Source organism: Labrus mixtus, chromosome 2 (assembly GCF_963584025.1).
Source record: "Labrus mixtus chromosome 2, fLabMix1.1, whole genome shotgun sequence".
Classification (NCBI taxonomy): domain Eukaryota; kingdom Metazoa; phylum Chordata; class Actinopteri; order Labriformes; family Labridae; genus Labrus; species Labrus mixtus.
Window position 1 is genome coordinate 10,303,101 of NC_083613.1, and position 27,328 is coordinate 10,330,428.

At 39.5% G+C, this 27,328-nt stretch overlaps 1 protein-coding gene across 2 annotated transcripts; it reads right to left on the reverse strand.

The window, feature by feature from the left end:
* Positions 1-1,382: 1,382 nt before the first annotated feature.
* Positions 1,383-22,416, reverse strand: pld5 (phospholipase D family member 5). Of its 2 annotated transcripts, none has more exons than XM_061051221.1 (10): positions 22,039-22,416; positions 10,590-10,726; positions 8,961-9,144; positions 8,624-8,732; positions 7,092-7,219; positions 4,944-5,141; positions 4,070-4,221; positions 3,759-3,924; positions 3,546-3,636; positions 1,383-2,294 (listed from the first exon to the last, which is right to left on the reverse strand). In XM_061051221.1, the coding sequence occupies exons 1-10, from the start codon at positions 22,246-22,248 to the stop codon at positions 2,032-2,034; spliced, it is 1,638 nt and encodes a 545-aa protein (XP_060907204.1). In that variant the 5' UTR covers positions 22,249-22,416; the 3' UTR covers positions 1,383-2,031. The 2 variants fall into 2 exon arrangements, with proteins under 2 accessions (XP_060907204.1, XP_060907213.1); XM_061051230.1 differs by lacking the exon at positions 22,039-22,416 and adding an exon at positions 13,124-13,447.
* Positions 22,417-27,328: the final 4,912 nt, after the last annotated feature.

Below are 27,328 nucleotides of genomic sequence, written 5' to 3' on the forward strand. Positions count from 1 at the left end.
TAGGCTAGTGTAGCCCTCGAACTCATTAAACCAAAGTTTAGCTGCCAAAGTGTCAGCCTGTGATGGTACTATGGCGCCACCTTGTGTTAAAGTCTGGAGACAACGCTGTAAATCTACCATAGGTCACATTAAAGATGCTGTTAAACTTGGTCATACTATACTTTGACTTAACTCTGTGCCTATGATGTAGCCTACACATTTTAGAGCAATCAAATTATTAAATTAAACATTATACATATAAAATCTGATTCAAAGTAGCCAATGCTTCATTTATTATCATTTTCAGGCTCTTGTTTGTGATACTTCTGAAGTGTTTTGCATTAAAGCACTTTGAAATTTGCATCAAATGTATAACGTGTGTTATAAATAAAATGTATTATTATTATTATTACGCCTATATAGCGAAGTGTTTTGTTAGCCCATTTTATTAGCCCAAAACTCCCACCCTCACAACATTGCTTTGGCTCAGTTGGTAGAGTTGTCGTCTCTCAACTGGAAAGCCGAGGGTTCGATCCCCAGCTCCTGCAACAACATGTCCGATGTGTCCTTGGGCAAGACACTTAATCCTGAACTGCTCCCGTTGCTTTGTCAGCGGTGTATGAATGGTATTAGTTACTTCTGATGGTCTTACTTAGCAACCTCTGCCATGCGTGTGTGAATGTGTAGGTGTGAGATGTGGTGTAAAAGTGCTTTGAGTAGTCAGAAGACTAGAAAAGCATTAGATAAGCTCAAGTCCATTTACCATTTACATCCCAAAACACATTTTTTAAAGCAGCATATAATTTACTGCAAAACGATTGAAAATCTATATTGCTGGAAGCCCAATTTTTGAAAAAAAAAACCCAAAAACCAAAAAACAAAACGTTTTGGTCTTAACATTAAAAGTGCAAAGTAGTAGTGCAATTTTTTTAAATGTTGGCAATTAGTTGCTGATAAATGTTAGTCTAATTTTGCATGTCAACCTGTGTTTAAAAAGTTGTAAGCAAAAACAGTTTCAATTTTTGATGCACTTAATCCTCTCGTATTCACCTGTCTTATGTAATTGTTGTTTTCGTAAAAAGTCATTTTCAAGTCCAACATTTTGACAAAGCAATGGCCACCCCTCTGAGCTTGCCCCGGATGGCTATGCCAGCCTACATACCACTGTTTTTGTCAACCATAAAACCCTTTTTTGAAAATTCCTTAGAATAGGAAGAGAACAATGGTCAGGCAGTGCTACATGGTAATTCAATTCTGTAAAGCAGTAAACGGGACAAAGACAGAGGTATGAGACCATTATCTGTAGAAAAGCCCCTGACCTTGTTATGCTGTAGTGTGGGAGTGTTAATGTGAGGCACTCCATGCAACCCAGTGAAATTATGCTCTAATAAACACAACAACAGTTAGGAAAAGGGCGCATTTATGAAGGCAGATGAAAACTTGAGATACAGTAATGACATCCTTACAGTTGTTGTCATATCTGTGAAACTATTGCATGAACATGTTTGTGTGTGTGTCAATAAAGAAATAAAAGCATTACATCGAAAGGCAGTTTAAGGTTTCTACATGCTACAGTGTGCATGCAGAGAGCATCAAAAAGTTTATAGAGTTAAGAAATATATCTCAACTGTTTACCAAAAAAGTGCATCATCGGAGAATCTTCCATAAACAGGTTCAGGTGAGTTTGATGGAATGCATTTATGGATTCATACTGTATAAGTTTGGTATAGTGCATATTGATTTTATAATCAGCATATTGCTTGTCTTAGTATATAGTTCCAGTATGAATATTGCTTTCAATATCCATGCAGAATAGCATGCTCATATGACAGTTGATAATTAATTAGTGATTTACAAACAGTCACTGTAGCTTGCAACATGAATGAGTCAAGTTATTAAGTTATTTCTGACTGTTATTGAATCTAAAAATGACATCACAAAAATAAATTCAAGTCTAACAGTCTAAGTCACATTCTCATATTGTGCATATGTGTTGTAAAATCAAGCGTATTCAGCAAACAAGACTTTAGGATATAGAAAGACATTCTGTGCTTATAAAGGTAAAGGGTCGTTCCACTTGTTTTCCTCTTTAGGCTCCATGTGAATTCTCTTTTGTAGCAGGTGTCTGTATTTTCCCTGTTGATCTCTGTTAACTTGCAGACTCTTTGCGTAACGTGACCTCCAGTCTCGTTCAAAAGCAGCCTTGACGGCTTCCAAGATTGTCACTCCCCTGTCCGTGGGGCTATTTGTCATCTTGACCACCAGCCCAACTCCTGCACTCATGGCAAAGTCGCTCCCAACCCAGTCATGGTTACCTGAGGACAAACAGAAACACTCCAATATTGAGTATTGAAGAAGCCTTATCTCATGACAATAAACTTGGATTTCTGGTTCTTCAGATTTTGTCTTTGTTAGCATACCAAAAATCTATAAACTATTGGTTTGTTGTTTGGTGTGTTTGTGTCGTATCTGTGTCTGAACGAGTAAATATTTGTCTATATATATAATATATAGTTTAAAAACTGTGATAAGTATCATGTACTGTACTTTAAATATAAAAATACACCAAGGAAACCGTTGTCTTAGCATAGCTAGCCTTCCTGAAGCTCTGTTGACATCATGTGTTTTTGGTATAATTATAACCCTCTTCTCTTGGTTATCAACCTTCTCCAGTCCTTCTGGCTGTGGGTTATAAGCAAGCTACAAAATCTCTTTCAACAAGGTCGACACCAACACAGCAAGACTCACTCAAAGATCAGCAGATCAACAGTTTTAAGGGTGGTAGCCTAACGGTTAGTGCACACGCCCCATGTACAGATGCTGTAGTCCTTGAGAGCATGTAAACACACTTAAAATGTAGTGAAAGTCAAATAGTGATTATATGTAATTGTAGGCTACACTTAATTATGTAAACCTGAAATAATACATCTGAAGTAATCCTGCTGAAAAGTACTTAATCCAACACAGTCTACTACTCCATGATGTACTGTACATTAAATAATCACAATAAATAAGTGTAATAAACTCAAATAATAAAAATAATAATAAAGTAATTTAGGCTATAAAATCATTTAAAAAATGACGGCATATAAACAAAAAGTTGCTGTTTTCGAAAGAGTAATTTCTTGGACTTTTTGCCTACCAGGTACAGTAAGCTTGCTTCTGAGTGGTTAATTTATCTGACCTAGCTAAGCAAAGCTAGACTAATCTGAGCTAACGGTCTCGTAGCTTCATAACTGATGGAAAGATGTAAAAATGGTATCAAACTAATCATTAAAGTCTTAAAGCCATTATTTCAAACCTGCATATTTAAAAAATCAAACAGAAACACTCCAATATTGAAGAAGTCTTATCTCATGACAATAAACTTGGATTTCTGGTTCTTCAGATTTTGTCTTTGTTACCTTCGTACCAAAAATCTATTTAAAGAATCTACCACATATGGTTTACATAAAGGCCTGACTTTCAAAAATACCTTTACTATGTGTGACTATATGTAAAATAGCCAAAGAAGAGTCCATTTGAAGTACGTTGCATTGGTTGCAGATAGATTAAACATTGCCTACCGATGTAGAGGGCGTTGTCGGTCACCATGTACTTGTTGTGGTTGAGCCCATGTTTAACATCTTCCTTTTGCTCCTTGTGACTGAAAAACCTCTGCAAACACATGAATAATGAAGATCAGTTTCAAATAAACATTTCCATAATCAATCAAGAAGAATGCCCCGTAATTCACTGCAAATACAAAAACTTGAAGAAAATCATTTGAACTCACGCACCACCTCTAATGAACAGTTGTGTAGCGGCATGCAGAGCGACATGAGGGAGGTGACAAAGTTAAAGGTGAGGGGATGAGTCTTCTTCCACAAGCTAATCAGCAGGTGAACTTTGATTCCTCTGAGCACCACGGCTTCTCTGATCATCTCATCAATATGGGACCAGTACCTGTTGATGCAGCAGATGCAATTCGACACTGCTCAACAATCTCAAAGCAACAATAGTTTCCCTAGATTCTTGTTTCTTTGTCTTGTTTTACCCGAGCTACTATGTTTGAATGTCAGAGCCTTTATAAATAAAAGTTTGGGTGTACCTTGTGCTGGTGGTTCCTCTGAAACTCCTGCTCACCAGAGGGAGGTAGTCTGTCACGGATATGAAGATAAATGTCTTTGCACTCTGGATGACTTGATAGATGGCATCTACATCTCTGGTGCGATCTTTAGAGCAGAAAATTTCAGGAGAGGTCTGCAGAAAAGAAACAAAAAATAAGTAATACAAAATGTGTATGAATAAAATGGAAAAAAAGGGTTGACTTACACTCATCTATTTTTAACTATGCATTCAGTTCAAACCACATTATTAATTCTAATTAGAGTTCAATAAAAATAGTTTAACAGTTTATTTCAATTTACTATTTCACACCAACAAGGATCTTCTTTTGGTTTGTCATTTTTCCAAATGTCTAACAGATCGGGTGTAAGAGATAAAAAAAGATGAACAACAAGGCGCATTTCTTCATCAATATTTCGCTGCTAGAAGGTGTAAGGAACAAGAGTAGGCTGGAGTTGCCAGCAGCTTGTGACAGCATGGCTTCATTAGCTCCTATAGGATGATAAATGTGCAAAATGCAACTGATAAGCGTCCTGTCGCTAGGAGGGTAACAAGATTCATTACTGTCAAATTAGGCTGACGTACTGAGATTTTCAGACCCAGGATGCTCCTCAGCATGATATTAACGTGATTAATCACACCCTGCGTGGGGATGTTATTAGCCTGTAATGAAACTTTTGTAACGATATTCACCATCCAGTCCAGAATCAGGAAATTGTGGCCTTAGGAGGAATGTAAACCAGACTCAGAATTTAATACTGACACAATCTGTGGTCTGTAGCATACATTGTCTTATAAAGTAAATCTATGTGTTTAATGGGGTATTGATACTGCAACATAACAAAGTGCTTCCTCACAGATATATAAGCAGAGGCCTCTGTAGAGTTGAGTTGCAGCTCCAGAGCATCGTGCCGCCCGTAGAGGGCTGTAACTCTCTTCGACCAGATGGAGGGGATGTAGTCCTTGTTGTGGAGCTGCCAGTAAAATAAAAAGACTCGGTGGAGGTCCAGAGCCAGACAGCTGCAGTTATACAACACCAGCCCCAATTCTTTCCTCTGCGGGGTGTCAGAAAGAAATACACAGGAAGAGGTGAATCAGCAGAAAAGTTGCATGCTGAGAGTAGTTTACACTCTATAGAAATGTTTTTTAGCAATGTGAGAGAGGAAGTAGAGTGAGATAAAAAGTCAAACTGATGCTTATTTAAAGGAAGAATAGGGAAACGGAATGAGGATTTGATAATATAATGGTAGTTGTATATTGAACTATGTTAATTCAATCTTTCTTCCAAAGGGAGAAAAAAGTCTCTGCCAGTGGCTGTGTGAGGCTCAGCACTGCTCTGAGCTACAGGCTAACATCAGCATGCTAACTTGTACACAATGACAATGCTAATGATTTGGCAGGTTATGGTTGCTAGCACTAACCACATGTGCTGATGAGTGTGTCTCAGGCTTTGCAGGTGTGCAGCTTTGAACAAAACAAAAAACTGAAACTGATAAACTGAAAGAATGAAAGGATCATAGTGCTAAATGAAAAATTAAGAGATCATCAGGGACTTTGGACAGTTAAGCATTTTAGAAATCACTCATATATCCGTGCTTATTCTGTCTGTGTGACGAGCAGGGAGGCTGTGAGCAGGAGGAGGTATTTGTCCTGAGGGGGATTTGAGCGTACCCGCTTTCATGGCAAACGGTTTCGGTAATTGTTTAGACATTTCAATCAAAACCGCAAATATGAGTGTAATAGAAAAGCCAGGGTATCACAAAAGTGACTCAAAACTTCCTCTGTGAACATAGGACATATGTAACTAATTTAATCACAATCCTTCCAGTCATTACTGTGAAGTATTTCGGGCCACAATAAGGGGAATATTGAAGATACAAAATCATCTTGGGCTCAAATTGAAGCTTTTTAACTTTGGAAGTTTTATAAATGTATATTAAACAGATATATTGACCATGATGGGTTTTACAATAATCATTCTCCTTGAAATTTTCTTCACAAAATGCAATTTGATTGTCTTTTGTAAATTTTGGAATGACAATTCAAATGTAAATTGCAGCAAGTACCAGAATCTTTTCCTGCTCTTTTATCTAATGTTTCAGGATAGACTGTTCCATATGTCATACTTATTTGACCATTGATGTAATTTTAATAAACGGGGATCAGAAATTAGAAAAGGGAGCAAAATTAATTAGAGGGCTGGCCCTGGCAGAGAAAAGCAAACAAGAGCAAGCCGTTCTTAATGTATTCTAGCCCGGTCATTAACTGTTGTTTCAAATTTGTTTCATGTTTATTCTATTTCAGTGACTGACCCAGAAGGAAGCATAAAGAGGTTGTGGTTTTGTCTGCTAACATGTATCGTGAATTTAAGTCAGTTCTGCCCAACTGTCTTTTGTCTCTCTTCTTTCCAGCTCTTCCATCATTTGCTTTTCTCAGTACTTGTGTGCATGTGCGCAAGTGTGTGTGTGTGTGTGTGTGTGTGTGTGTGTGTGTGTGTGTGTATGAACACATATGTGTCTGTTTCCTCCCTCTGGCTCTTTAGTTAATTGTACTGAACAGTCTTACTTCCAGCCAGCGCTGAGGCATGAAAAGTGCCAGGTAATCACTTCAAGTCGTATGTTAATGCTCTGTGGTTCCTCCACTATTGTGGATTACATATTAAATGCAAAGTGAATGCTACTTGTCTCTCTGGCCCGCCTCAGACAGCAAATCTTAAATCTTCCTGATGCCCATTAGGAGTTGCTGGAGTAAGTGCATTAAAAGGTACAGGTGTAGAGTGAAACTAATCTGAACTGTATATGTTTGAAGTCCCTGCAGGGTGCCAAGGTTATCATTTAATTAAAACTGAGTGAGTCTAGTCTTCTTTACTGAGAGACCAAAGGCTTCTGTTGCCATTTTCAGTCCAGAAATGAACTGCAGACCTGACCACGCCTGACTGCAGAGGCTCATTTATCCTCCTCTCTGATATCACTCTGCAAACTCCTGTTGTTGATGTTTGTTGTTACCTTGGAGAGTGACCTCCAGTCCATGTCAGCGCTCCCGATGTAAATGTGCTTCCGATCCACGATCCAGAATGAGGAATGTAGTTCTCCTCTTGTAAGAGCTGTCATATTAATGAAACGAACCTCTGCATCTAGATAATGAGACACACATATGTAAAGTTTAAAAGAATTAGAAAGAGGGAAATCTGGAAATGTGCCTGTTGGCCTTGAGCTGCCTGACCTGCAGGTGGGCACAGCAGGCCGCCAGCCTGAGAGAAGTCAGGTTCATTTTCACATTCATGATTTTTTTGACCTTCATTTTGAAATTTGACAGCTATGAACAATGGCTAACCTGTTCTGCAGAGCTGCTGGACTGGGCTGCATGCTCTAAGTGCAGCCTAGAACTGTTTTTCTTCAAACAAATCACATGCTCTTTATGCTTCTACTCAATTATGTGCTGCGGACATAAAAGAGGCATCTGTAAAAAGTGCTTAAATTTCAAAATATTACAGGAGTTATATATTTAAAAAGGGGTTTATGCACGGATCATGGTGCATTTTTCAAGTGAGTTGTTAGGTACTTAAACATACAGGAAAGAATCTGCAGACATAACAATAACAACTAATGATCTGATTATTTTAACTTTAAATATAGCAGCCTGGTTTGGGTCTCTGTCCAACATTCATCGCAATCCATTTAACAAAAACACAACAATGAGCAGTAAAATAATTGGACTGTAGAACGCTGATTACTGATCAACATCAGAACAACAAAACTAAAGGGACAACATATAATGTTGGATACTGCACATTAAAAGTGGGGGGCTTTGTTAATCCAAATTTACTTAATTCTGCATGAATTATTTATACATTTCCCTATGGCTTCTGTGAGAAACAATCAATGTGTGTTGATTTTGGCACTCCCTTTGGACAATGCGATATTTGCGGATTTTGTCCTGTACATGCTTAAGTAACGCTATTTAAGTTGGGAAAAAAAATCATCTCGCTTTCTTGGATGTCAAATGTATGACTCATCTCAAATCATTACAGTGGAAAATATAAATAAAGTGTGTTTCTGCAGCATGCAGTTTATCACCACGTCTAAAACCGACCCTGCAGCAGCGGTTTCAGACATTAAAAATGATAATGTTGATGGTCTTGGTTGCTTACATATCATATAGAGGCATCAATATTAATCTCACTCTTTTTCATAATTGAACCAAAAACCGTAACAGGAGCTTTAAATCTTTTTTGAGCATTTTATCTGTTTAGTGTTCAAAATGTTTAATATGAAACACATACGCTCTCTATTCATTCTATCAATTACAAATAGATGCAAGAATAATACAAATCACATATTGATTATAGCAAACACGATTCTTTGTGTAAAGAAAGTGAGTCGAATAGTTTTCAAGTGACACAAGAAAAAACATTTATTCATTTTCTATTTTGGCAGCTTCTGACCTCTATACCATAAATTCTTCTTTTTTTTGTTTCTGGTTGGCTACGCGGCATAACAAATTGCTTTTGTCAAATGAAAATATGACAGCCACTCACTGTGTGCTGCCAAGGTCTTCAGTTCAGCAGAGTTAGTCAGACTGCTGGCAATCTTCAATTTAACCCCACGAGATTTCAGGCTGAGCAGTCTCTGGAACAAAAGCTGACCCTGAGGAGGAGAGGGATGTTCTGTATTAGTTGAGCATGGATGTCTGGATGTCTCTTTAAAGGCTAATACTTAACCATCTCTGCAGGAATAACCTCATTAAAAGACTACACACAGATTTACTTGAAAATAATTGCATTTCCTCTTACGAAGCCCCCTGGGAAATGCAGTTGGTTCAGGCTCTGCAGAAATACAGGAGATTAAATCAGACTCTCTGCCCTGACTTTGTACCTGTTTGGCAGAGCTTGGAGTTGTTTCCAAATCCCAGGGGTTTAAGGACCAGGCAGGTGACACAACCTCAACCGAATGCTTTGCTTGGTCCAACAGAATATGAAAGCCAGCAGAGAGGGGGAGGTGGGGTCTGCCATCCTTTGGGAGGAAGAGGTCATCTGGAATATTCTCCACAAGCTCGATGCTGAAAATAACACGTACTTATTTAGTTTTTGGAGCCTCTGGTTGAATCGAAAAATAAAAAAAATGAATCATGTTATGTTATGAATGTGTGTGTGCATGCGTGTATATAGATGACTGGTTGATCTGTATTTAACTTTTGTCATCATCTTCCCAGGGACAACAGCTAGTTAGCTAAATCCATTAGGCCTACGGTACAAAGCATCTCTCAGTCCTCTTAGACTAAAGCTATTTTGTACATTGTTCCTGATTCAATAAAACTAATAAACTGAACTGAACTGAACTTGAAGTCCATGTCAGTTAAGGGTAAAAAGTTTGAAAATGGGAAAACTTTAACTTGGGGTGTGGAGTCAAGAAGTTAGCTTACAGAGCTAGCAGACCTCATCTGAATCTAAGCCAAGTAGCTCCATGCTACATTAGCAAAAAACTAGCATAACACAACCACATTTTACACATGACACTTTTGAACTTGATAAGTTGCATGGCGGTAAATGTTGGCATCAGGTTTCGACTGGGACTAAGAGAGTGTAGATTTAATAAAAACTACTTATTAAACATGTCAACTTACGTCTGGCATAGGCTATACAAAGTAGCACAATGCTAAGTTGAGGGAGTTCTCTTTCAAGAGTGTGTAGAAATATGGTTTGAAAGTTTTAGAAAACCCAACTTAAAATGAGGTACCCAAAATCCTGCGTAGTAACCTAGGACAGTTTTTTTTGTTTTTAAAAGTGGGGGTCCTGACCCCCTGAGAGGTCGCAAGGGGTCAATAGGGGGGTCGCAGAAACTTGGATGGATGAGGGGGAAAGTCAGACAAAAATAAATATCAACTAATAACATTATTTGATGTCTTTGCATATGGAAATATATGTGTCATATTTTTATGCCAATCTTTCAATTTAAAACATAATTATTTCCAAAAAATGTCAGGCTATATAGAGCCTTAAAGTTTATTCAAGAGATGTTCATTAACTAAAATAGTTGTTATAAATATGTCTGATTCTATGATTAGGCTGATCGATTTGACAGTCCCTCTATGCCCATTATCATTGGGATGGTAGGTTTAGATCAACCAATCAAAGCTTTTGAAAGATTGTGTCGTGCTTAGCAATGGGGTCAATCCCGCCTCCAAACTCAAAGTCTTTACCACTTCAATGTTGCTTTGAGAGTGTTCCTAAATCACTAAAAGCTTGGACTCCTTGCTAGAATCTTAAAGATAAGTTAGGAGCTCAATGAGAGTATTCTCAGAATGATTGTGAATACGGGCACTGATCATTTATTATTTTAACAGATTAAGTTTATATACTCTCAACTGAGAATTATATCATGAAAAAAGGGTCTCTGGGTATGCTTAAATCGGAAATCTTCATAGATATCTTCCACCATACAAGGATCCAAACCTTTTCATTTTTCCCCTTGTTATGCTAACACATCAGACACAAAGCATCTTACCTGCAGTCACTGCAACAGTTCTCCTCTGTGATCCCATCCTCAACGTCTCCCCAAATTTCCACCGATGAGAAGATCAGTGCCACCAGCACGGAGAAACAGCAGAGAAGGGCAAAGATGGCGATGCACTTCTGCTGGGTCTGGAAAATTAGTTACACACACACACACACACACACACACACACACACACACACACACACACACACACACACACACACGTATACACACATTAAGGAAAAGGTTGACATAATTATGAAAGGGAAATCTGCAGCACTGTAGAGCTCAACTCCTCCCTTATAGCTGTTGCAAAGCAGGTTGACTATTTGCAGAGAACACATTGACACATTGACATAGCAGATACTGCTTGGTGGTGTACAAAAGGGAAATTATCTGCTTTTAAATGCTAATGTCCTCAATCAATGTTATTGATAAGAGGATATGGATTCATGATCAATACAACAACAACCAAATGTCTTCTTTTGACTGGAGAAACCATTTGATTTGACAACCAGGCTGATGAGGGATTCAGACTGTTGAACTGAAACTCCCCAGATTCATAAATGTTTGGGTGCAAGTGAAGCGTAACACTCTCCAGCTGAAGGAAAATGAATACAGGCTGAAACCCGACCACAAAGATCACTTTAAAGCTCTGTTTTATACTTACTTTCTGCATTGTTGTCAGAGCTATTCCCAGCTGAAGGAGATTTTATGACCTCTGTGCGAGAATGGATGCATCTAATGTCGCATCTATAACAAGCAATATTAAATTCTATACTAGTGTGCATGTATGTGGTGCAGTATATACGGGTTGTAATAAGGCTTGAGTGACAGTCAGAGTGGTCAGGGGTGTTGATGCTGCAGCCTTATTGCCCTGATCTGGCCCGGGGAGTTTTGATTTTTCACTGTTTTAAAACTGCAGTTTGGCACTTCTGTTTTGCTTACCACTACACATTTTCAACATCTCATTCCCTGCACTGTTTGGCTTTGTCGGTTCTCAAGCCGTCATCATGTCTCATTAAATATTCTCTTTTCTTGTGCTCAATCAATCACACCCTGATGATAAGTTCAGCATCGTTAGCGTCAACTTTTCTCAGAAAGATGTCTCGCAGCAACAACCTTTAGAGAATGTGAGCATAAAAACCAAAGAAAGACAATATTCAGCAGCAAGTCAGAGATAAGGTGTGGGCCTGAGGATCTGTGTCAACCTGATCTCCCACTCCTCTCTTCACTGTCCGTCTCAGGCGATGAGGCTGAAAGAGGAGGGTTCCAGCCCGATACACCTAACACGCCCCATGTGTTCCACCGAGACCTCTGAGCTCTTCATCACATTCAGCACAAGGACCACGCTTCACTTGTGGATGTGTACATGTCATCTGGAAAAAAAAGTCCTCATGATACAGAACAAGGCTGACAGAGAGAGAGACTGACAGCTATATGATTTACTTCACTGACAAAACACAACAACACTGTACACCGTAGGTTTCAGCAGCTGTTTTCAATGCAGTCAAAATCAACATTGCAGAGGGTTCAGAGCAGAAACCATTAATCCTTTTATTTCACTACATGACTACAACAATATCATTAGGTGGATCAGGATTCCAAAATATGCCAAATAATAATTGTCAATGTTTTATAATATAGTAAATGGAAGATTTTGATTTCTAAACTTATTTGGCCAAAAATGAGGCAACGCCTACGAGCTAGTTCAGGCGGTCAACTCGAGCTGAACTGATTTCACACATGACATGCGTCATTCTCATTAATCATATGACAACACCGCCTTCCAATTAGCTGATTTAAGATTTCTGGTCTCACCCTCGGCTTTCTCATTGCCAGCTCTGACCTGCACCAGTGCTGCACTCTCGCTCAGCCCCACTACCACCCCGAGCATCCACCTGTAGGCTCCACCGGGGGGGGGGGGGGGGGGGGGGGGGGGGGGGGGGGGGTAAGATATCATCCCATTACTCCTCAAATTTCTGCATCTAAATTAAAACTGTGAGGAGTGATGAGGTCGGAGCCTAGACGCCAAATACGAACTACAGTAGCCTTCTGTATGTTCTGCTGCAATAAATATTTTAAACATACAAAATGTCAAGTAGCTGGTTCAAGCGTCCAACAGAAGGAATATTATTTTTTCCATGATTGATATTGGGGCGGCTTGTACTGTCATAAAAAAACACATTCTGATATACATGCTGTAATAAATTGACAAAGAATATTCCCTCTCTTTTCTGACATTTTACAGTCTTAAAATGTATTTGATAATTCAAAGACTTATTTTTAATGGATCCAATAATGAATGAATTTAATGACTGCCTCACTTTGTTTATCATACACACATTTGTGTTTCCACTGGATATTTGAAGAACACATCTCACATTTAAGAGATCATGCAATTGAATGTATTACTTTAATTAAGCGAGGAAAGTCTCAGACAAGCATGCACCAGAATCCCACCCACAGACTAAATGAGATTAATGGGCCTAAATGCTGATTAGAAAAATGCAAAGGGAAGATTTGAGGGAGGTAAACGTCACCTTCATGGGCTCCTGAGGGGCCGGTCCCGCCATGAGAGCAGCACTCATTCTAACTTCTGTGACAGGTGAAAAACAGCAGCTCAGTCACACATCTTTCTCCGTCTGCCTTTTTGTCTTCATCACTCCACTCCACAGTCTGATGGTTTCACACACTGCCACTGACTTCATCCTGCTGCTCCCTCACCGTTCTGCAAGGTATGTGTGTGCACTTCAGCTCCTGGTCCGTCCCATGTCCCGACATGGTTCCTCCAGCCTCTGACTGTATGTGTGTGTGTGTGTGTGTGTGTGTGTGTGTGTGTGTGTGTGTGTGTGTGTGTGTGTGTGTGTGTGTAGCTCACTCTGTGCTCTCTTCTCAGTGGAGGTGGTGAGAGAGATGGAGACGGACCAGCCCTCTCTCATTCAAACGGCCAATACAAAGCTGTAGCTGGGAGCTACAGCAACACCCCTGTCCTCCTCCTCAATCCCTCCCTCCTCTTCCTCTTCTCTCTTTATCTTCCTTTTTTATCAGCCTGGTGAACAGAACTCATCTGGCAGCTGTTGGGTTCGGCTGTAGAAAGGATGGATGCTGAACTGTGCCATTGGTGATCCAGTGTGTGTGACAGCTGCAGCGAAACTACCAAATTGTTTTGATTAGGTGGGGCATACTGTATACACACACTCCAACACACACACATTTATGTGCCTAGTTCTGTCCAGAGAAGACAAAAGAATTTCTATAGTTCTCATTTATAATGACCTGACTGTAAGTCAGCAATGCTGTCTGCTTTAATCCCCACTGTGTTTAAATCTTTGTAATAAATGTGCTTTTCAGTAATGCGCCGGATTGCGGGGCACTCATTCATGTTGCACTTTCAATTCTAAAGCTCTGCCTCCTGCATTTGTGCAGAAGAACATTAAAGGGCTTCACTGTAGAAAATATGAAATATGCTTACACTTTCTTCCACTCTCTAATTCGCCTCAACCCATTTCCCTCCCCTAATATAGTGTTGCCTTAAAGCAGAAAACAACATATGCTGCTGACTGCAGGCAAGCTCCTGTTGTTTTGGCCAGCGCTGCAAAGGGAGGAAAAGAAGGACTTAATGGGAGATGAGGGAGATATTATAAAGAAAGGATAGAAGAACGTTTTCTGTTTCACATTTCTTACATTATAGTAAACAATAGACTGCACAAACAAACACAACGGGCAGGTAAATTGTTTTGTAAAATAATATTTTTAGTTGTACTCACTGCATTTCCATTGATTGCTTTGAGTTTGGCCAAGAAATTTGGTTTACACCTTATTGTCTTTCTTAAGATTAAGAGACTATAAGACTACATGATTCTCCAACATTAAATCATATTTTGTTTTCTAAAATTGACCAGTACTTTACTTTATGAAAAAATGTATAAAATAATGATATTATCATTACCCTCAGCTCAGTGGATGAAGTGCTATTTAACAAACGTTAGCATGTATTTTGTACCTGTCAAGCATTTAGACTTTATTGTCCACATGGGGAAATTTATTTTTACAGCCCCGTTTCTGCCGAACAGACAATTCCCTCCAAAGAACATACACAGTGTATAAAACAAACAATGTCAAACAGCAATCAAAAGTTTACACTCTGGCCTTTTGTTTAAGGCAGCTAAAACAGCAGGGATCAGACATTTCCTAAGACGACCAGCATTTCTGTTAATGCATTTGAATTTTCAAATTAGCTTTATCATTTGAATTCTGATCACTAATCTCTTCCATACATCTGCACCTCAGTGCTCCGTACCTCCATCCTGAGGGAAGTGGGGTGAGGTGGGTGTTCTGTGGGTGAGTGATGTCCTGTTCTATTGAGGTTTCAATGCATGTGATCACCCTGTTGTTGAGTTCTGTTATCTTGGGTGTGGGGAGACCAATTATTCTGGTAGCCGTGGTTGTGATGTGATGTGAGTTTGGCCCAGTTTTTAACAAACACCATGTTGAAGAAGCAGGTGGAACAGTACATGAGGATGGTCTGGATCATATGATATAGCAGCAGGAGGAGATAGGGGGCAACATAAAATATCTTTCAGTTTGTGGATGGCTGACTGTCTTTGATGGCTATTTTTTTCGGAGGACACTGGTGTACTGTTTGAAACTGAGTTGGTTGTCTAGTGTCAATCCAAGGATTAGCATGTTAGCAATATGGCCTTTGAATCATAGGTTGTGTCCCAAATCACACACTTGTTCCCTACTCCCTACTCACTATCTAGGATGATGTAGTGGACTATATAGTGCACTGACTCAGCACTATAAAAAAAAACATTTCGGACACTATTCGCTCACTCTCTGGCCACAGACAGTGGCAACCAAAGCCGAAAAATAAAAACTATAAATTACAGCAGGAATTTTGGTCAAAACCTTGTATTATACCGAGTTTATTTTAAAAAAAAACAGTTGACAATAATAATAATGCTTATATTATTCATACAATTTCCAACTAAAACTCATTCACTCACTAAAGACTCTGGTCTCGAGCCTGTCATCATCATTAGGACAAACTAACAGTACTGTGTTGACAATCCTTTACTCTGACCAATGCAAAGAATTCAGACACCACTACAAAATGACTTTTTTATTACATAGTGAATAGTGAGTGATTTTGGACAAAGCCATTGACTGTGTCTGCTAACATGCTAACACAGCTCGCTGCTGCTGTGGTGGATGCTGTTTTTTGTTTTTTTGGTAAGTAAACCTTCCAATCTCTTTTAGTGAAAAGTCAACTGAATAAATACTGAATGAAGGAATTCAATTATTTACAAAATCTAGAGAAACAGAGGCTAGCTATGCCTGCTTACCATATTCTTGCCATGCTATAATTAGCATGGGAATGTTCAGTCTTTACTTAGATAGTGCTTTTCTAGTCTCCTGACTACTCAAAGGGCGTCATCCATTCACAGACATTCATACACTGATGTAAGTGGATGGCATTTAAAGTGACCTTCAGTATCACTTATTTCCAATCATACACATGCACATGTGCAGGCTATGCCACAGCATTTTATGGTTTGGTGTTTAGCCGAAGAATATTTCAACATGTTGACTGCGGGAGCTGGGTTCAAAAGTTCTGAATCAAAACCAACTACCTTCTGGTTGAAAGACGACCAACTCTACCACTGAGACGCACTAGTGAGTCCTAGGCTTTCAAATAATTTGAATAAAGTGTAAGCCTGTAATCTTACATCATTTCCTTTTTAGAAATGAAAATATCTAGAACTTTTTTTTTAATCAATGATGCAAATGATTCTACGCCTGTGTCATCTGTAAGAAAATGATTTTTAAATACTTTTAAAATACTGTTAATACTTGTGGAGCAGTCTGTGATATCCAGAGAGAAATTGGGAGCAGAGAAACAAAGTCATAGCAGGTGAACCTGCTGTGTGTGTCTGTGTCTGTGCCCTCTGCACGTCACCCTGTCGGTGAGCAAGAAAAAGAAACAGAATGAAAGAGACAGAGGAGTACAGAAATGTTTGGACCACTTCCCAGGAGAGGGGAATGTTCCTAAAGCATCATACATCAGGTCAACACTAACACATTTTTAAAACAGCGGGGATCAAGGTGACAAACTAAACTGGCTGTTTTACTGTTTCACTGACCATCATCAGCTGGGACAGAACAGCAGGACAACTTTGAGCTGAGCTGCAACAACCTCCAGCTAACAGTCACTTGCAATCCTGCTCAGAAACTGTTGACATAAACACTTTACTCACTGCACAGTCACCACCGTGAACAGTGAATATAAATGAATGGAATGCATATCAGTTCATTTTCCTTTTCCCTTTGTTAGAAAAAGATGTAGACGCTCTTCTTGATCGTTGCTCTTTTAACAACAAGCAACACACGTCAGAGGTCACAGCAGCCATAATGGGTTTATTCCTGCCCCTCCATGACTCCTTGTACAGGACATAATTATCTGGTAATGTAAAGTCTCCAACAAAAGGGACCAATTCTAAATAGTCCTCATCTTACACAAATGAGTAAATCATAACACCATGGGCCGGCACCTTTAAAGATTTTATGCACAGTGTAGACAAAGAAATGAAATGAAAGAACCTTGGGGACAAATAAAATCAACAAATTTTGCCAGTAATTTATTTTTACAGCAAGGACTATCTCTAGATTTTCCTTCAAAAAAAGTTTCAAAAGTTTTTTTAAAGATTTAAAGATAAAACGATTTTTGAATAACAATACCTGTTTATTTAGATTCCTTTAATATATATATTATATATATATATATATATATTTTTTTTTTACAAGGTAATATTAGGGTGTATTCACACCAGGAAAGTCATTTAGTTCGCTTTCCGAACCAAAATACAATGTTTCTTTTTTGGTTTGGTGCGGTTCGTTTTCACATTGCGCTTTTCGCAAGAAGCCTGTGTGCAAAGATTGTTGCAACATTGGCCAAAAAGGTCTGGGGCAGTGTAAAGCGGTAATCTCTAAGTGAAAGTAAACAATCATGGAGATCTTGCGGGCTGCACTCGGTGTGTTGTTATTGATTTAGTTCAAAAAGTGTTTTGCAGAACATTTTGAGCAGCAAGAGCGTTTGATACAACGTCGGTTTTATGATGGGATGTTTATCATTTTGAAACGACGAAGACGTGCTGCAAGAAAGCTGCTCCATGTTGAACCACGACTCATTTTTAGCAAACAACAACACTGTGCTGCTAACCAAACAATTATTTCCCATAATGTGCATCACAACGGGAGCCTGTTACGTCCATCCGCACCAAGGTTTTAGTTTGTTTCAAGCAAACTAAACAGGGTAGGTGTGAAGACACCCTTAGTCATATTCTTACTACTGTTTTTGGCATTGCTTCAATAAGTTTCTTTTATCTTTTTGTATTTGTGTTACTGTGTCCACTGTCCACTTTTCTCTTTAGCCTTTTTCACACATGCAATTCCTAAAAAAGTTTCAGTTCCCTGAAATCTTCCTGAATGTCCTGTTCACACATGCCCCTAACAGCGAGACTTTCACTGTGAGGGGTGTGCTGACAGAGCCCTTGCTTATAGCTGTCTCATCCACAAGTGTCATAATCCTGGCTGGACTGGCTTTAAATCTCCTAGCTGTTGTAACTTTAATGGTAGTCTGAGTCGTCAGACTTGGCCATTTTACCACCCAAACAATAACTTCACTTCCTTGTCTCCCTCGCTAACTCCAATTTATAATAAACTGTTCCACAAAGCGTCCCTACAGGACTGGAGCACTTCTGTTGAAGGCTGGATATGCATTTTCTGTCTAATACAGAAGTTGCTTTTAAACCTGCATCTTTCTGAATATGCTACACGTTTTTCTTAATGTCTGTCAATTTGTTCGTTCGTTGATTATTCGCCCTAATCAGCCACTGTAATTTTGACCTGCTAATCAGCCAAAATAATTCAAGAAGAGATCTGCTTTTTTCTGTTTAGCATGCATTATGCCTGTGAGTGTCAACAAAGGACACCTGAGTATAGGTGTTTCACCTTCACACCAAAAGCTTAACAGCAGGATTCCATCAGTGCGCATGGCATGGCGTGTTTTAAAGTTGCAGTGGCGTCATAGTCAGGATGATATGTGCTGAGTGAAGGCTGACTGGGCGTTATGCCATGGGCCACATGCCAAACGTGCTGTGGTTGGTGTGCGGATACAGATCCAGCAGGGAATAAAATTATTCTGTAAGGCTGGTATTCAGAAAGCACGGCCTCTACAACCAACAGAGCACATGGTTAACAGAGAGGGGAGGAAATGACTGTTTAATCAATGTTTTAATCATTGAGTTCTTTTCATGACTAAGGACTTTCTTATTGGAAAGAAAAAATAGAACGCAGGCACTCAATGAAATGTTTTACAATTGATCCTGTTTTCTTCTCTTTTTTAACTAAATGGATACAAATAACAAGAAATACAATTAGGGATTAAATGAAGTAAAACATATATATTGGTTATATATAAATAGTTTTTACATTTTGAAACAATTTGTAAATCCTGTATCATATCATGGATGAAAGAGATGGGAAGGATAAAGCATTGAAAAAAGATTTGATGGTATGGTATGGTATGGTATGGTTTGTATGGTTTGTATGGTTTGGTATGGTTTGTATGGTTTGGTATGGTATGGTTTGTATGGTTTGGTATGGTTTGGTGTGGTTTGTATGGTTTGGTGTGGTTTGGTATGGTTTGTATGGTTTGGTATGGTATGGTATGGTTTGGTATGGTTTGGTATGGTATGGTATGGTTTGTATGGTTTGGTATGGTTTGTATGGTTTGGTATGGTATGGTTATGGTATGGTTTGTATGGTTTGGTATGGTTTGTATGGTTTGGTATGGTATGGTATGGTATGGTTTGTATGGTTTGTATGGTATGGTATGGTATGGTATGGTATGGTATGGTTTGTATGGTTTGTATGGTTTGTATGGTTTGGTATGGTATGGTTTGTATGGTTTGTATGGTTTGTATGGTATGGTATGGTATGGTATGGTTTGTATGGTTTGGTATGGTTTGGTATGGTATGGTTTGTATGGTTTGTATGGTTTGTATGGTATGGTATGGTATGGTATGGTTTGTATGGTTTGGTATGGTATGGTATGGTATGGTTTGTATGGTTTGTATGGTTTGTATGGTTTGGTATGGTATGGTATGGTATGGTATGGTTTGTATGGTTTGGTATGGTTTGGTATGGTATGGTTTGTATGGTTTGTATGGTTTGTATGGTTTGGTATGGTATGGTTTGTATGGTTTGGTATGGTATGGTATGGTTTGTATGGTTTGGTATGGTATGGTATGGTATGGTTTGTATGGTTTGTATGGTATGGTATGGTATGGTATGGTATGGTATGGTTTGTATGGTTTGTATGGTTTGTATGGTTTGGTATGGTATGGTTTGTATGGTTTGTATGGTTTGTATGGTTTGGTATGGTATGGTATGGTTTGTATGGTTTGGTATGGTATGGTTTGTATGGTTTGTATGGTTTGTATGGTTTGGTATGGTATGGTTTGTATGGTTCGTATGGTTTGGTATGGTATGGTATGGTTTGTATGGTATGGTATGGTATGGTTTGTATGGTTTGTATGGTTTGTATGGTTTGGTATGGTATGGTTTGTATGGTTCGTATGGTTTGGTATGGTATGGTATGGTATGGTATGGTTTGTATGGTTTGTATGGTTTGTATGGTTTGGTATGGTATGGTATGGTATGGTATGGTATGGTATGGTATGGTATGGTATGGTATCATGTGGCATTCTGTTCTTCCTTCTACCATTGAAAACCTGTTTCATTCTTCATTTGCAAACCTTACAACTTTAATGGGTTTTTTAGGAAAAAGGAGAGCAATACTGGAAAAAAATGCATAAATGCAACTTTTCTAGTAGATGAACTTTTCCTTAGGCAAATCAGAAAAAAGGCCCTCTTATTGAAAAGCCCAAAACATCTGAGTCTCACTTGTTTATACCAGAAACACGGCGTGCATGTATCATCATCACTGTAAGCAATTTGGTTTATTCCTCACTCACTCACAAACACGCACAGACACAATGTCATTGGCCAGAAATCCACCCTGAACCTCATTTGTTGCAGTGAAGGACCAATTAATTCAGTGGATTTGAAAGTGTTTGGTTTTTGGACAAGTGGGAAGTGTTGTTTGATGTGAAAGGACAGTGTGTATTAGTGCACCCATAAAAAACCCTGAGTCCTTGTGCAGTTATGCAGCTGATAATGTCACCAGATCCCAGACCATGGACTGGCTCTAAACATACTGACTATAAATCTCTGCTTCAGGGATGTCAGAAGCTATAATAAAATGTTTGCCACAATTTCCAGAGCAGAAGGGGAGATCTCAATTATTATTTTGTCGGGCCAAACCCAAAAATGTTATGTTGATCTTCAGATGGCCAGACAACAAGCACAGCTGGAACAACCCAATCTAGGAACCAATCAGTTACTGTCTAACTACAACAAAGGAAAATGTTTGGGGGCTGCTGTGTGTGTGTGTGTGTGTGTGTGTGTGTGTGTGTGTGCGCGCGCGCGCGCGCGCGTGTGTGTGTGTGTGTGTGTGTGTGTGTGTGTGTGTGTGTGTGTGTGTGTGTGTGTGTGTGTGTGTGTGTGTGGGGCAGCACTGGAGAAAGTGGTAATCAATTCTCATTGGAGGCAACAAAGCTCAATTGCACTCTTCTTCAGCAGCGATCCTCCTGTGCTGAGACTGAAGCCCCACAGGCATGCAGAATGAATAGGACTCCACTTCGTAATCATCTAAGTTGCCTTCTTGGAACTGGGAATACTTTTTGTATTTTATCTGACAATGGTGCTGGTTAATACATTTCTCCTCATACACTTTTACAGGGCTGATTAACTCAAGTCTGAAATGAATGAATGGAAAAGACTGACACTGCTGCATCTTTGAATGTCTCATTTCACTTCAAAGAACTCCTTGACAGTTTAGCTGAGAAGTCAAAAGTAATATCCACCTTATGACATCCAACATGTCAGTGTATTACTGTCCTCTTAAGCTATTTTCATTTAATTTCTTTTACCTGTAACGAGTTCCTTTACTGGGGTTTAAGTTAATGTTGTAACATTCGATCTCCCACAAGGTCCTTATTTTATTTTAAATAAAAGCAGGGTTGAATTCAAATGGCAAATAAAGGGATTTCACACATGCGATTAAAAATGTGATTAATGGGGATGTGCATTGGTTACAAGCATTAGAAATTAGGCTTACAAGATATATATAAACTTGCTTTTTTAAGTCACATAAAGGCAACAATATTATTTCAGTCTATTTCATAACCAGCTAAAACCCCATTACAGGAGCTTTAAGATCATTTATTGTAACGTGCATGTATGTTTTAACGTCCCTGCTTGAGCTTCCAAAAGTCAGATTTACAGTTAAAAGATGAAATGCATGATTTTGCAGAGGTACTCAACTAACCTTTTCCAGCTTGTCTTTGCGTCGGAGAAAGATAGATGCAGAGTAGCCCTGCTGCTGGAAGGCACTGAAGCTGCTGCTTCTCATTTGGGACCCACAAGGCGGGAGTGCTGGGGGGGCCTCTTCTTGCCCCCTCGACCTTGGATCATCTGACAGTTCCATTGATGACCTGTGTGCTGCTGTCTGCTGGGGCACAGACAGTCTGAAGTGCATGTAGACACACACACACACACGCAAACTCTAAGCTAAGAGCACAACGCAGGACACAAAGTGATACTGTCACTTTCTTCTTCCCTCTTTTCTTTTCAATCTATCACTCAGAAGCTGAATCAGCCACTTTTGGTCCCTGTGCTGTCTGAGCTTCAGCGTGCACCCTGCCTGTTTGTGACCACAGCACCGATGTTTCATCACACTTGTTGGGGAGGGTATGTGTGTGTGTGTGTTTGTGTGTGTATGCATGTAGTTCAGTCCCCCAGGCAGGATGGGAGGGGCAGGCAACGGGCTTCTGGATGGGTGCAACAGGAGCTGCTGCACTGACAGACAGAAAGCAGCGGACACAGAAGGAGAGTAATCTGATTGAGAAAAGTGTGAGGAGACTATTAGACATGAAGACACATACACACTCTCTCACTCACACACACACAGATACACACACCAACTGTATGAAATCTAATTTCTCCCATTTGTACCTCACATACTGAATACTGATCCTGGCAGAGACAGAACATCCTGAAGTACTGTAGCCTCACCTTAAGAAACCTTTCGCAAAGGTTGAGACAGGCACCATATGCCTCTTACAAAAGGGACACACACAGGCACACAGATACACAAGATGACTTTAGGTTTTCTATTCCCTGCCCAATTTACTTTATGGATACAAAAAGGTGCTGGTGTAAGAAAAAATGACTTTGCACTGATCTAATTCAAAACACAGACCCCCCTGTGGCCACTGTGTCAGTACTAGCAGAGCTACTTTACGTCATCTGTGAGATTCATTAATTCAGTCCCTACTTGGCATTTTTAACTAAAGCTGGGTCAAGCTTTCTTTATGCAATATCTTGATGTTTGGGAAATGTCTTTGCGTGCACTCTCAAGTCTGTTTCATATCTGTGGCTGCAGGCACTGGCATACATAGACAAAAAAGGGGCTGGAGCTCCTGCAGTTTTACCCTCTGTAGAGAAAGTTTCCTTTTTTTTTTTTTGAATGAATTCCTTTTTGTACAGCCTAGACCCCAAAACAGATAGCCTGTATTTGGTTAAATAAAAATATCATGTCAGGAAATATGTGATAAAGGAAATGCTCTCTCCTCCATCCTCCATCCTCCTTGCTACTTACTCACAGCAATCTGCAATCCCAATCAGACAAACTATTATGACTGAGTGTGTAGCCTCCAGCACAGGCCGGACACCAACTTCCTCTACAGGGAGATGGCCTGGACTACAAAAACGATATTACATAATTAAACCGCATGACAAAATTGTAATAAACATGTAATAACCAGAAACCTCAGGCAGTGATGATGTCCGACTTACCACTCACAAATACCTACAAACAAATGTTCACTAACTAATCTAGGTAAGCAGACAGGTGAGTGCAGACAGGAACTACTTTATAATGGAACTAATGTTACAGATAAAAATGTGTCTTTTACAAAAGCATCGCACATGATTGTAATACATTGACACTACTTTATGTTGGCCACAAACCCCTTAATGAGGTCATTTTCATCTACAAGTTTTTCAGATTCTATTGGCTGCATCAAACAAGTAAGAACACATCAATGAACTCTTTTTGTAAACACAGCAGACCCTCGTGACATCTGTAACATCTGGCGAGTGTAAATGCAGTAGCATTCCCTTTTCACAGCCGTTATCTTTTCCTATCCTCTTCTTCACACCTCTCCCTGACCTTGTGACATTTTTCATCAAGGTCAAACAAAAGGGGATAGGAAAGTATTTTTTTTTCCTCTAACCAAAATATACAGTAAAACAAGATATTGAAACAATCATTTGGCTGCTTTACCTCAAGGCAGTTAGAGACAAAGGGACAAACCATGATGCCACAGCAGGTGCTTTACATACCCTCAGCGCAATATACTGAGTTGGACCAGGGGAGGAGTTGACTTACTTCTGTCATGATGCATTCAAAGCCAACAGGGAGCGATACATAAACCTTAAAGGTCCCATATCATGCTTTTTTATTTGCTCTTTAGTGTGTTTTCATAGTGTCCTGTGCATGTTTAGGCACATCTATGTGCAAAAATTCAAAGTCCGCGGAAACGCAGCTTCTCCTACGTCCTCCTGTTAGCTGTAGCATTAGCTGCATGTAACACTCGGTTCTAGCCCCCCTCGATAAAAATTTGTCAGTCCGACGTCATTGTCAGTGTGAGATCACTGATCTAAGCCCATTGGCTCGTTGTGGCAAGCCCTGCAGCTCATGTTGCACGCCCGTTAACTTCTGTAGCAAGCCCACGATATGCCGTAGCCTGCGGTAGCACAGTAGTGCTAAGGTGCTAATGTTTATACTCCCCTCGGACGGAGCCAGTGGCTGCATTGCCAATATGGTAAAAGAGGCGGGACATTTCCGAGAACCGTGCTGAGTGACTGACCAATTACGGCAGAGCCGACAGGCCGACCAATCAGATCAGACTTGGCACACGTGGGGACTCTGAACGTGGGCACTTAGAGAGAGAGTCAGAAGCGAGCCAGTGCATGGAGCGGCAGTACATGAAAACAGACACTTTTTTCAAAGTTTAGCTATTGTGAACATACTTTAGTAGGTACATAGATTAAATATATGAACCCCAAAAAGCGCATAATATGACCTCTTTAATACATGTTAGGTTGCTGGCTAACATTAGCCTGTAACCTCAGCTAGCTAGACAATCAGAAACAGATTTATTTGTCAAGAGGTAGAGACATTTGTATCAAACAGCAGAATACAGAGCAGAGATGATGGCTACAGTATGTGGATGAAACTGCTAACATTTATAACGTTAGCTAAGCTTTGGGTTGATCAATTTCAGCTGGCGAGCAACTGGTTGTGAGTGATGCCCAATTCACCAACGTGTGGTTAAAAAAATGACAAAATCTTCAAATCTCCAGTGAGCCTTTTGTACTGACTTCATAGCTGCAACCAGTGTTTGTATGTGTCAGTCCTCAAAGCTGTTCAAACAACTTGTCAAGCCCCTCAGATGGATCATATGGCAGATTCAGTCTACGTACGCTGTTTGCCTGGAAAGTGGCAAGCTAATGTTGCAGACAAGACAAAACCAGCCAACCATGGATTGGCACACTTACTGGCTGTCTATAACCGGTTTCACATTGTATGCTAAGCTAAGCTAACTGCTAATGTTATAAGTCAGATTTACACTTGAATAAAATCAATCTCTTCAACTCCTGCCAAGATAGTAAATAGGCTTGTGTTACAAAATGTTAACCTATTGCTTTCTTCACTATTTTTTATTTTTTTTATGAATTGGTAAATCATTCAGCTTTTCAACATTAAATGACATTCAGGCTGCTTTTGATGGACTGTGCATACTTAACTGTGGTTTCCATTTATTTTTCATCTCTCCATTGTGGATTTATACACTCTTTTAGCTGACAAAGCATTTTCTTTTCCTGTTGTTCTCCTCCCCAACTTACATATGCAATGATGGTCTGTCTATGAAAAGCTGTAGAATATATAAATTCTTCCAGTATCCTGCACACACACACACACACTGCCAAGCATCATACATCTTATTCACTCTGTTGCAGCAGAGGTGCTTAATCTCACTGGCAGCTGAAATTACACTGAAAAGCACATAGGGCACATGCTTTGCATTACATGGCGGGTATCTATATATCCATATTTCAATTCCATATATATATGGAAGAGGGCCAGGCATGAGAAATGAATAATGAGAGGCGGGAGATCTTTTTTCATCATGCACTTTGAGAAAGAAGTTGAAATGTCGAGAAAATGTCGATATGACCAGAGGAAAATCTAAATATTGAGATCAAAGTTAAGAAACTATTTCACATTACCGATTACAATTTCACGAAATTGTACTTCAAGTATATTCTCGACATAATTACTTTTTCTCTTACTATATTTTGCCTTTTAATAATTAAAAAAAATCTTCCTCCTATCATTATTTATTTCTCATGTCTGGCTCTGTCTCTTCCATACATATCAACATGGGCACATAAACACACAATTTTTATCACAAGGAGGTCCAGATTGAAACCTCAGAGTCAAAAGAGCTGCAGAATTATGGAGATTTTATTTCTTTGCAATGAATGCAAGCAGTACAAATGCAGCAATGAATTCTAGTGGGAACATAAACTTATTAAAACTTGGAACAAGTCAGCCTAACTGTTCCCACTTAGGTGAACACCTGCAGAAGCGCTGATGTGCACCAGCAGTTGCAGTGAATGTTGATCGCAAGGGAGGAAAACCCTGACACAGCTTTAAGGATTAAGGAAGTAGAGCAGAATATCTGGAGACATACAATTAGTAGTGCAGCGGCTCCGGCAGAGGGGCCTCGGAAACTTAATTTGTGGTGTGAACTTGCCTCTGCACAGAAGGAGAGAGAGGCAAGACAAGGAGGGGGGTGGGATAAAGCTTTGGATGATGGCATCAGAGGCAAGATTTTCATTTAAACCTTCATTATAATGATAAGGAAATTGTTTCCTCTTGTACAGTTCAAGCAGGTAGATTCAGTTGAACCGTACTTTAAGCTCCGGTGAGGAAACGTTTATGTTGTTTTTGGTGACCCCTGTTGACAAAGCAGTACTATGAAGGCCTTTGCTGGTTTTGTCCTGTTTATGTCTACTTTTTTTTTTCTTGCACAGGGCAGCTTGAGGATAGAAGGTGAGATAGAAAGGTGAGAGTGGCTCTACCAGCTCTACCAGCTGACCTAACCCAGTTTTATATTTACTAAAAGATCACATCCTGTTTTCTGTTTTTAGTCAAATCACTCATTTAGAATCTTTGCCCTGACAAATGTAAAAAAGGGCAGATTTAGCAGAATGCTGTAAATCATTGTCTGATGTAATATCAATTTTATTCTAATAACCAGATACAAACTCATCACATGAGATTTAAAAAATAAAAGTTAATGTTCTAATAATGCTGCCTAATTAAAATTATGCCTCTTATCTCTAGAAAATGCTATTAGCCTAGTGCTGAACGAGTGACTCAGGTTTGAATCCAACCTGTGGCTCCTTTCCAGCAGTCTGCATGTCCTTCCCTACCGTCTCTCTCTCCCAGATTTCTGACTCTATCCACTGTCCTATCTATAAAT

Bases quoted from the DNA above. Each gene is read 5' to 3' on its own strand.
- pld5 (XM_061051221.1), bottom strand. From the start codon at position 22,248: ATGCACTTCAGACTGTCTGTGCCCCAGCAGACAGCAGCACACAGGTCA. The intron at 4,222-4,943 runs GTGAGGAAGCAC...TCTTTTCTGCAG, and splicing joins AGGCCTCTGCTTATATATCT to ACCTCTCCTGAAATTTTCTG. The intron at 3,637-3,758 runs GTGCGTGAGTTC...ATGTGTTTGCAG, and splicing joins ACAACTGTTCATTAGAGGTG to AGGTTTTTCAGTCACAAGGA.